The following is an 11,941-nucleotide window of genomic DNA, read 5'->3' as shown; positions in this document are numbered from 1 at the left end:
GTACAGTATTCCCCTCTGAAATGTGGCAGGGACGTATAAAGTAATGCATTTAGGCGCAGTACTTGAGTAAATGGAGCCTAATTACTTTCCACTACTGCATTTGTCTCAACTTAACTAAGTTGTGAACGGTGGGATATTATCATCATCATCATTGTGAGCACGATGGCACTCGAAGGCACCACTTTAGGGAACATGTGCCTCAAATGAAAAGAAAATAACCTTCTACTGAGCGGCACCTTCATCAGCATGGACAGATGTGTCCAGGGGTGACTACGCCGTTGGAAGCATCTGATAACCTTGATTGAACATAATATTTAATACCTTTATGATGTGTTGGTACATCTGGGATTTGTTTTGATGGAGCTTTGTGGTCTGACATGTCTTTAAACGTGATAATTCATTCATTATCATGTGACACAATGACTCCGCCTATAGCGCCACTGGGATTCCTGTTTTTGATGAAGAATTTATTCTCTCTTTAACGTTGATGCTCTAATTTCAATGAACGACCGTGTGACGCCTGCAGGCCTTTGGAGTTTCTCACATAAAGCAGCAGATGGGCTCCTGCTGCGATGCTGATTTCATATGCACATTATCAAAACACACTAGCTTCCTCTGAAACAGTGAAGAAACATCAGTTTTTCTGTGTTAGAGACTCCTTTTACTTAAACTTAAGTGTTTAAGCTACAGGTACAGTTTGTGTTGGTCCCCTTCCTGTTTCAACATGACAATATCAAACCACACAATTCTGGCATATTTTGAACTACTATGTCAAGATAAGTCACAATTCTTTAATTATTAAAACCTGCAATGACTTATTATTTGGCCACTTTGGCGCAGAAGAAACAAGCTGCGAACAGAAGACTGACATCCTTGATATGGCAAACTGCCTATTTCCACATCCGGCAGTTACAGAGCCACATGATCATTCATTAGGAGCCGGCTCCTGAGGGAAACATCTGGCTCTTTAGCCGCTAGATGCTCCACTATGTTCACCAGCTGCTCTCTGACTGCTGTTTGCTGCTGAGCAGCTTTAGTGTTCAGCGGCTTTTTACAGCCTTTTCTCTGGAAACGACGCTCTGAGAGCGCCGAGAGGGAACCAGAACAGTAAAGTTGCAGCCGGACAGATAAACAGACGAGCTGAAAGTCTCTATAAAGCCGAGCGGAGCTGCAGGTTCTGCTGATGATTCTCTGTAGCTTCATCACTACACGCAACACACATTATTATAACAGTATTGATTATAGCTGCTTTATACAGAGTCCGATACTCAGATACTGAGTCATTATCGTGGATCGCCACGTAACTTTCATGAGGTTGAGGAAAAGTCAAGAGACTCTTATGATTGTCTCCCCATAAGCTCCTAGCTGTTCTGGAGCTTCTGATCGAGTTCGTTCTTGACCGTGGAAACTTTCAGTCTCAATTTTTAAGCCAACATGGATTACAGTCCTTAGAAATGGAAATTACATTACGTTTACGTTGCCATTATAACTGGACAATGTCCATGAGCCTACAGAATGACGCGCTCCAGCAGCACATATGGGTGGAAAGTTTGGGTGTCCACATACGTTTGGCCAAGCAGTGTATTTAAAAATATCTTTTGACACGGCCTGCACGTCAGTACGAACACAATTCAATGATTTAAACTTAAAGTTGATTGATAAAAATGTTCCATTATTGTTGTTTTATTATTTTATTTTACAGTTTAACTTAACTTTAACTCCTTCATGCATTACATAAAGTACATGAACATATAATAAATTATTTAAAACACATTATAATGTAACTATAAGCAGATATAAGGACATTTTTAAGTGTTTATTAATGCACAGTATTTAACAATTACATTCTTCTTGTCACTCATTATCTGTTTATACAGCAGCATCCAGTTATAGATGCTTCACAGGAGTCAAGTTGTTGACAATTACATCAATAAACACTTTTATTACATCTGCAATACTACATTATAGTGTGTTAAACCAGTTATTGAATGTTTATAAATGCTAATGGGGGGGTTGAATATTGTGTTTAGAGCTGCAGCAATTAGACTCACAAAGAATTACTTGGCGATTATTTTGCCGATCGATCGTTTTAGTCATTTTTAAGCAAAACTCCTGAGACTTTGCTGCTTTTCTTTGTCCTATTTGATAGTAAACTGAATATTTTTGGGGGTTTTGGACAGTTGCTCGGACGAAACAAGACATTTGAAGACGTCACTTGTGGGAAACGATGACGGGCGTTGTTCACTCTTGTCTGACATTTTAACCAACAAAGCGATTAATCAAGCAGATAACTGTCAGATGGATCGTTTCGTCAGGTGCAGCCCTAAATGTTTTTCCATATTTGGAAGATAAAGCAGTTAATCCTCAGTTCTCTGCCACGAGCAGCAGCAGCTCCCATCATTCCCACAGGTGGAAGAGACAACTGAACGTCCAGCCTTTTAGTTTCAATGTCACATTGTGACTGTTATCCAGCTGCAGCAGCGATCAGCTGATCCTGTTTCCTGCCTCAAATGTCTTTGTCATATTTGAACGTGCTGATTTAACTCAAAATATTTTTGTTTAATTTCCTGGAAAATGTGCCCTCGGCTTCTTTGTGCACTGTTTGTGTCAGCGGCGCTCTTTTATTTCTGATTCCTAGAGTTTTCACTGTAAGTGAACCTTTCCACACACACATGGGTACATTTCTGTTTTTTGTTATTAGAATTTATTTTAACTTCTAAATAAAGATTGTTCAGCCAATCCCAGGTTTGTTCCTTAGTGCAGGTTGATGCGCACGAAAAACTTACTAATGATAACTGTGTTTCTATTTGAGCAAAATTGGGTTTAATAATCAAGTAATCTATTTTCTCGAGCTGTGTTTGTAATTTGAATGAATCAACACAAGATAGCAGTCCGGCTTTAAGCAATACATTATTTATATATAATATAAACTCAAAGGTTTCTGAAGGAATTAGTATTCAACAATGATATGCTGGGTTACATTCTGGTTGAAGCCCTTTTTTAGAAGCTTTTAAAAAGAATTAAGGAAAATGACACCATCACATAGCAACAGAGAGAGAACATTAAAAACCCATGAGACAGAAGTGAGCGGCTCGCACAACAAAACCAAAACACAATGATCTCTCCTTCAGTTTCCCCAAGACGTCTCCTCTCATTTTGTTTCCTCACCAGTTTTTTCTTTTTTCAAATCTCAGGATCTGCAGCTTCTCTTTAATTAAGTCACGCCCGAGAACGTAGTCGAGTCTCGTCCATCTCACTCATCGGCTGCTGTGTGTTCAGACTGCGAGCAACAATTATGAAAAACATAAAAATCCTAACTCAAGGTCCACTTACAAGCTTTTTCTGGAGCTTTCAACAAGCAGGAGTTAGTATTTCTCAGCAGATGGATCTCTCACAGATAGAGCTTGCAACTGTGAGATGCAGTTGAAAGCTCTAGAAAAAAGGTAACCCTTGAGGGTTTCCCCCCACCCACAAACTATTATTTCCAACATGACAACAGCCAATCACATTTGTTGTCTCCACTGTTTTCACACTGTTGAAATTTACTGTGTAGCACATTCAGAGTGATCCTCATCATCCTGTTAATTCAGAAATGTCAAAGTTTATCACAATGACATCGAAGCAGAGCCGTAAGAGCTTGGTGCCAGCGTGTTTTTACCTCCTGTGTGTGACTACAGCTGGCAACACAGAGTCTTAACTCCTCGCTGGATATTGGGTGGAGAGAAAACGTGTGAAAATGCTGACAGCTGTGATGCAGCTCTGTGCTGTGGTGCATCTGCACAGGGCGTGAAAAAGCATCACCAGTCGGCCGTACAAGCAAGATGATTAGACTGGATGCAGTTAAATCTTACTGATAAACATCTCAGGTCTCTGAATTGTGACTTAACTTCAACACATGATGGTTAATGCTCAATATATCTATATAACTTCCACTTATCTGTCATAATGACATACAGCCAATGAGTTTAACAGCCTAAATGTGGTGATGAACAGCTGCTAACGAGAACAAACGGTCTGGTTTTAACCTATTTATTAACCCACAGTAGTTCATGTGTATTTATTCAGCAGTGATCCATGAACACCTGGACGCAAACACACCGGGAAATATCTCGCAGTGATTATTTCAGAACCTAAGGAGTTGATGAGGATCGAGTGAATGCAGCAGAGGCTTGATCATTCAAAAGAAAGGAGGAAAACATCATTTCAAAAGACGGCAGAAATAAACTGACGTTTGAAGAACAATTATGTCAACTCTGAGCGCCGAAGGGAAGTTTTGCCACTCAGCTATTTAAAAAAAAAAAAAAATCAAAGCAATTAAATATGATTTCTTTACATTTTCTTATCAAAGCTTTGTTGCTACAAATCAGCTTCGTTAAAGTAATCAATCTATAATCTGTCAGAACAGATCCACGCTGGAAAATAAAATAACAACACCAGGAATGTGTGAAATTCTGTTTCTGTTTGTCTACCAGCCAACGTCTGCAGGGTTTTTTGGTATTTCAGATTGCAGCAGGATCGCTCAACTGTGGGGAGACAAATGTTGCGTTTAGGTGCACTCAAGAAACCAGATTACCCGAGAGAAACCAGGGTACTACAGTGTATGTGGGACTGAGCTAGAGTGTCTGAATTTAACAAATAGTCATATGTTTAACTGTAAAAATGACTTATTCAGACTTTCCCTGTGAAGTCTTTGTCCTGCACATGGGTTCATGTAAAAAGCCGATTAGAAACCCAGTTTCTCCAGAAGTCTACCATGGGAAAATCCGGTTTCTCCTTTCCCCTACCCTGATTACAGAAACCAGTTCTTGTTTACGTGACGTTTAACAAATCAGCTTACTGGCGAAAGTTGACAGTAAGCTGGTTACTTAAGTGCATGTAAACACACTGAATGCCTGCCAGCTGCTGTCGCTGACCTCCCAGAGGAACAGGGATCATTCAAATGCAGATGTGGTTGGCTGGTAAACATCATCAGAGTGTCAACCTGTTGCTGTGACCGCTGTACGAAGACAGTTTTTCACCTTGAAAAAGCTGCAGATGCTGCTGAGATGTGATTGACAGGAGGAGGAGGAGGAGGGCTGAGCACAGGGAGACCTGAAACAGCGTTATTTCAGAACTGATCATAACTGTACAACAACAACAACAACAAAAAAACCCAAAACACATCTGTACAAAATGTACAAATCAACAGGATTAAAACAACATGAAGATTCATTTTAAAACATCCAACAGAGTCGCTGTTGATCAGACAGTATGAAGTAATAACTCAACCTGGGTCAAAGTCAATGTGCCAACTTTGTTAAGTGCAATCCACAGCAGACCTGAGGCCGGACTTTGTGCTTCTGCATTTGACGGCGAAGTCGTCTCCTCCATCAGCATCTCGGCCGCAGTGAGTATAAAGGACAGCTGGTTAGTGATCATTAACATGTTCATTTCTCTAATCACTTAGGTTGCTTTAACTGCAGCAACAGAAACATTAACAGCGACTAAAATCTGTAAAATCAAAAGAAATAAAAAGAAAATAATCCCTTTCTTCTCCCCGTTCTGCTGCTTTGAGTTGCAGTTCAGACGGGGCGTCGCTTATCGCTATAACCTCGTCAAACATGCAAATAACAGACTGTACAAAGATAATGCTTCGACTGTTTATAGTCAAAATGTAGATAAACATCTGAAGTGTCACTTGTAAAGGTTGAGCTGTTCAGCTTCTATTAGATGAAGCTAAACTTATTTTTTCCCCATTTGATCTCAGGTAAAGGTGAAATTAGATGGTTCCTGTTTCCAGTGATGAACTCAAGTCTCCAAAATGTGCCCCGAGACATCGCATCACTTTTACTGTTTTATATTACAATGCACCTGTGAAGAGTTTCATTCCGACACCTGTTCTGTTCCTGAAGCACTTCGGCTCCTCGGTTTTTAACTGAGGCAAACTTGAGACAAAGTAACGGTGATTAACAGAGGGCTTCACAGGTCCAAAAATTTTAAAAAAATACCAAAACTGCTGTGTGGAAACCTACCAAAACCTAACGTGCATTAATTGGTTAGAGACCTGATCCGAAAGGGACGTCAGACCTCGTCCAACAAACCGAGAACACCAACACTGGCAGCATCATGATGCGCCACCACTTAACGAGCAGCCGTGTTCACAGTTCACACTCTCCATCTGCCTCAAATAACACATTTTTCCTCCTGTGATGATGAGGACACAACACATGATCTGAGCTGAGTGAGACGCTGCTCGGATCCAGTCGGTAAGACTTCAAGTCCATTTTGTTCGGACTTGTAACTACGCAGATTTTTTAGGCTTCACAGCAGTGATGTGACTGGATGCATGCAGTGAAGACAAGGACGGAGGACGGCAGTTGCTGCTACACACCTGGTGTACACAAGATCACTCCCACGTTCACTCACTCACTTCTCCCTTTATAATAGACACTCAACAGTTTACTCTGATGGGCAGTAAATGGAAAATCAAGATGGAAATCATCCTGATTTTGTGTCACACGGATGTTTATTTTTGCATCTATAAAACGCGACATTACATTGTGGGACTGTTAGCAGAAAGTACTTTTACTGCTGCACTGTGGGACTCTCTGAGGGCCGTTTATAGAGAAGAAATGTATTCACTCAGATTTCGGACACTCGATTAAATGGTGGACGGTAAATGTAGTGCACTATAGAGTAAATAGGGAGTGATTTCGGTAGTGCCACATATATGAATTTGACACGTGCCGTTTGATGAACGTATCGCACACCAGCTGTGCTGTACAGTAGCTGGATGTGTCCAAATGTGATCAAACTGCTGCTTTTTTTTGGAGAGTTGAGGTGCGTCGACCAGTAGTGTGTGTTCTGACAATATGACGCAGATCAACCCACGTTAAGATGCTGCCGGTGTGTATTGCCCTTTAAATAGTGACCCAAGACATGCAGCGAGACAACAGGACCCTTCTTGACCCAATTAAACTTAATATAATTTGGACCAGGACTGACTATCCCAGTGGTATCCGAGTCCTGGGCCTGGTCTCGGGTACTAGGAACTGAGTGGACCTGCGAAACCCTCTAATGACCGTGGGGGAAATTTAAAAAATATCTATTCTGGGAAGAAAAGTACCACAAATACACAACTTAAAAATAAAAATAAATTAACCTTTTGCTAATTTGTTCAAAAGGTTTTTGGCTCCCCAAAATGATCCATGCCAACTTTTAAGATTGTCATCACGTTTCAGTGTGACATGAGTCACTCCTGCCTGCAGTTCTTTTGAAATTTGCCTCTTTAAAAAGGAATGAAACTCTTCACAGGAATCGCTGGGAAGAGAAACTGCAGCTGAAACTGATGACACGAACATCTGTCAGAGCAACTGAACCCAAACTCTCTACAGTTCGCCATAATTCCCCCCCAAGCAGCCTTTTCACTTCCTGGTTCAGTGTCTGATGACACGATTTAGGTCACATACATGTCACATGATCAGTAGACTGTGCTTTTCAGAGGAAAGTTCTGGTACTGAAAAAGGAAGGAAGGGAGAAAGGACACAAGAAAGGAAGGAGGGAAGGACGGCCATGTTAGCTTGTGTTGGCAGCGACTACGGAGAGAAAGGTCATTTGAGGTTACACAACTCCAGCAGGTGGGAGGAGCAGAGTTCAGAAGGGGTGCGTTTGTTTTGTGACACGATGTGGCCCCTTTGACCTCAGAGCAGCACAGGGAAGAGTCGCTGACAGGCAGACGACGCACTGATTTTCTGATATCTTTCCAGGAAATACAAAGCGCTTCAACTACTGAGCAAGTTATTACACGGACTATGATGCAAGACAAGATCATGTGATTAGAAAAGAAAACACAAGCAGCTCTTCCTGATTATTGCATTTCATTCACTGGAGGTATCAGTCAAGTGTTAAAAGAATCTTTACCCAAACAGACCGTCATAACTGCTGCGCTCTACTCTCTGTGAAGCAGTACGTTATTTATATATCATGTTCCTGCTCACAGTCTTGTGAATTCAAAATTAAATGGAGACATTAAATCACAGCTCTGGCCAACTTTTCATGCATCTCTCTGACCTACAGCTTTGTGGAAAAGCTAACAAAATCTGATAAAGATCCATCCAAGAGGGAGGAAACTTCCACCGTCTACATTTAGGCCTCTGCCACTACAGGAACTTAACGACCCGTAACTTAACGTGTAGCCACAATTTTCTGATTCAGAATATCTGACGTGTGTGTTTTGCAGCCTTGTTATTCTGTCGTTTGTGTGCACAGTGTTGGGGAGCACGTTATTAGCTTAAATTAAATTTCCTACTAACATTTGGGTAGTGTTGGTATTTAGATCATGTAACAGTTCCAGTAGTGACCCATTTTTTCCACTAAAGCTGGAATCATCCTTCTCTGGGCTGCATCTAGGCGAATGTACACAGGGGTCGCTCGGAGACATTCAACTGGCTGTTTCTTTTATACTTGTATGTACGTTTACTTTTCCCCCCATCTCCGTTTCTTACAACCCGAGTTCAATCAACCTTGCTCGACACGCAGGTCTGCACGACGCATGGTTGACATTTGGAAGGTGTGTGTGTTGTAGAAGCATAATTCTAGTTTAGGTAGCGGGCGACAAATTGCTACATTGCTATATTTTATTTCCTCTTGAGGGAAAAAATAAATCTCAGAAATGACTGCTGTGCATCCTGCAGTCTGTTCCACCCCCAGTTTCTTAGCCATCAGCTCCTTATCGTCTGATTCAGGAGAGAATCGAGCAGCTGGTTTGACAGTACAAAGCAGAGACAGAGAGAGAGAGCGGGTGCGGAAATCTATATTAGCCCCACTTCTTCCATTGTTGTGAACTGCACTCGCCTACCAAACTTTGAATAAAAATCACAACGTTTGTCCTGATTTCGTCTTTTTAAAAGACGTATATCCAAACCTTTCTGGTATGTAAAACACAGAGGAAACATGGGAACCAGGTTCAGGTTATGGGAAGCTGCAGATTACAAGTCGGTAAGTTCACGTAGTGGGAAAAAATGCCTTTTAGCAGCTCAATCTGAAAACCAACGCCTGGCTTTTTAACAACTCAAACACATTCTAATTTCGAGAGTCTATGATTGATAGCAGGTTCAAGTGTCTTTCAGTTGTCTGGTAGAAAACAAAAGTCCACATTGAACTCCCTGAAGTCCCTGTTTTTCTGCAGCCTGGACAAATAACCTTTTTCTTACTGAAGATTGAGCTCGATTTCCTACAAGGCACTACGTGACGGTATAGGCAAAAGGTAGAGTTAGCTTTTGGGGCGGCCGCTGAGAAAACTCACAAAAGTGTGTTAGCAAAGACAAACACACTCACTGTGAGACAAGCTTTAGCTGATTTGTCAGAAGCAACTATATTAGGTCAACTAGAAAAGCTCTGGGTTTTAGCATAATATCTACATTTTGTTATTCATAAAAGGGATCTTTGCTTTAGCTTGACATTTTGCTGGAGACAAATTTACAAAATATGGCAGAAAAATACCAAAACTTCTATTACAAAAAAAGCCCTGTTTGGTGTCATACCTGAAGGACAGAGGAGAGAAAAGGTTAGAGCCCAAGCATTTGCTTTTCCCTGCAGAAATTACAAGCAATCACCTTGTGTAGTTCATGGACATAAAATTAAAGAAACTGAGAAAAAGACAAACAAAAGCCTCTCAGATGAAATTAACTTCAGAGGAGAGCAGAGGGGAGGGGATGTTTCTCATTAGCACCATTGGGTTCTGTAGTGACTAATTGCAGCCTAATTAAGAGTCAAGAGAGAAGGGGAGGACTGAGCAGAGAGCGATGAGAGTCAGTGTCAGACTTTTCCCCCAGAGCTCTGCTGGTCACCCACTTAATTCCACATTTCATTGTTTAATCACTGTGTTTAGGAAAATATTTATCCCTGCTGGAGTTAGAGGAAAAAATTAAATATTTTGGTTTGAGTCTGGAAATCCAAGTGAATTAATGAATTAATCCTCAGAGGTGGAATTCATCTCACGACGGAGCATGATTCGATCATCTGGGAGGAGAAAGAAACAAAATGAGAAAAGAAGTATTTCCTCCTCGACATGGGGGCGAGGCAGGCCGTCGGGAGGACGGTTCGTTTCTCAGTCACTGCTGTCGTCTTCGTCATCATCGTCCGACAGGTTGTTGAATTTTGACCCCGGCCGGCTGATGGAGTCTGAGCGCGGCGCGAGGCCTCCTGATGTCAGCTGCACGAAGCAGTACTCGCAGACGCGAACGGGTTTGGACGACTGGCTGGGCAGGAGGTACTTCTTCTCTGAGCACGGCCCGCAAACCACGAAGCCGCACTTCCTGCAGTGGTGGCGGCGGCTGACTGGCGTGAACTTCACCTTCTGGCAGCGCATGCACACCGTCGCCTCCGAGTCGGGCACCCAGACGGCAGCGTGCTCGCCCGTCGGGGCCTTGCCGCTCTTCTGCAGCAAGTCTCCCACACACTTCCCTATGTGGTTCATCCACTCCGACTTCTCGGTTGCGGTGGCGGCATAGACGGCGAAGGACTTGGTGGGTGTCTTGATGAGCCAGCCGTTGCGCAGCTCGCCTTCGTCCGGCACCGTGTCGATGGTGACGCTCTCCAACGGGATGATGTGCTGCTTGTTGTACTTCTTCTTCTGGATGACGATGTTGCCGTAGACCAGGATGTCGTTGAAGAGGAAGAACTGGCGCGCCTTGGGCTTCTTGCGGCAGAGTTTGGTGAGGACGCCCTCACCAATCAGCACGCGGCCTGGGATGGCCAGCGGCTGGCCCGCAGCGCCAAAGCAGCCCTCCACCACCGCGATCCGCTTGGAGTTGGCCTCGCTGTTCGCAAGCCGGTCCACCATCTTCACCTCACCTGGAGGAAGACAAAGAGAGAGGAAGGTTTGAGGATTTTTAGGTTAAAAGGAAAAACAGCTCTTACTGTACTGTCAAACTTTTTCTTGCCCCATCCACAACCAATTTAATCTTTATCAACCAATAATATTGTGGAAATTAGACATGGTAACATTAATATTAGCCAATTAGAGGTCAAAACACTTTCCATATAATCTTTTCCTTGTCACATTCTCCTAAATCTAAACACAAGGTGCAGTTTTTGTACTTTCTACATTCCTGATCGCTGCTAAAAGCATGCTGTGCCAACAGATGGGAATAAAAACGTCGATGACTAAAACCCATTAGATGTTTGAACAATCCCTCCCACCCCCGCTCCTCCCAATTCATTAAAGTGGGACAACTGTTTTTGTTTTCCCACCTCTTCCTACAACATCTTGGTGACCCCGTCTGTATTTGTTCCTCTACTGAAATCACACATAAAGTCACTATTCCTCTTTCCTTCCCTTGTTGTATCTCACTTGCCTGCAATGCTGACACTGCTCAGCAAAACGGGCACAATTAACATCAGTCTGCGGTCAATGACGTTAACATTTCAAACGTTGAAATACCCGTCGCATGTTGGCTGCGTGCCACGTGATCTGATTTTACAGAGCACATCTGTGTGGTTTAGACTGGAACTAAAAAACGTGAATTCATGCAGAAATCTGCTGATCACACTGATAAGAAAACCTCTGATCTTTCTTATATGTGCCGTTTAAAAGAGGCACTTGTAGCTGCAGTGTGAAAACAAGCATGAAGCTTCAGTTTCTTTTCAGATTTTCTTTTTCTGCCCACCAGATAATTACGTCTAATTCTGGGGCCAATAAATATATTGAATAAATAGAATACCTTACATCTCTTGTCATTTGGGACCAATGAGAAAAGGCTGATATGGATAAAATCTGCTATCTATATATATATATATATATATATATATATATATATTTGCAATATGATATACATGTCATTCAGCTCACTAATTCATCTGCTTCTGCTTTTTGTGCTTCGACAAAACATCAGCCTGATATCTGCAGACAGCAGCTAGCTAGCGTTAGCCACCTGAAAGGCAGTGACAGACTGAACGAAGT

The 11,941-nt window shown here is 42.2% G+C and overlaps 1 protein-coding gene across 5 annotated transcripts in view; it reads right to left on the bottom strand.

The window, feature by feature from the left end:
• Window positions 1–2,891: 2,891 nt before the first annotated feature.
• The window catches only part of plekhf2 (pleckstrin homology domain containing, family F (with FYVE domain) member 2), a 38,675-nt gene continuing 29,625 nt past the window's right edge, over window positions 2,892–11,941 (bottom strand). For 2 of the 5 annotated variants that reach the window (XM_044206982.1, XM_044206984.1), the window contains exon 2: window positions 2,892–10,833. In XM_044206982.1, coding sequence (XP_044062917.1) covers window positions 10,088–10,833 — 746 coding nt within the window. In that variant the 3' untranslated portion in view covers window positions 2,892–10,087. The remainder of the gene's footprint in view (window positions 10,834–11,941) is intronic. The other 3 variants (XR_006379118.1, XR_006379117.1, XR_006379116.1) reach the window with 3 other exon arrangements.

The sequence above is a fragment of the Siniperca chuatsi genome, linkage group LG9 (assembly GCF_020085105.1).
Source record: "Siniperca chuatsi isolate FFG_IHB_CAS linkage group LG9, ASM2008510v1, whole genome shotgun sequence".
NCBI lineage: Eukaryota > Metazoa > Chordata > Actinopteri > Centrarchiformes > Sinipercidae > Siniperca > Siniperca chuatsi.
Note: the sequence above shows the minus strand (reverse complement) of the source record. Positions and strands in the feature narration are given on the sequence as shown.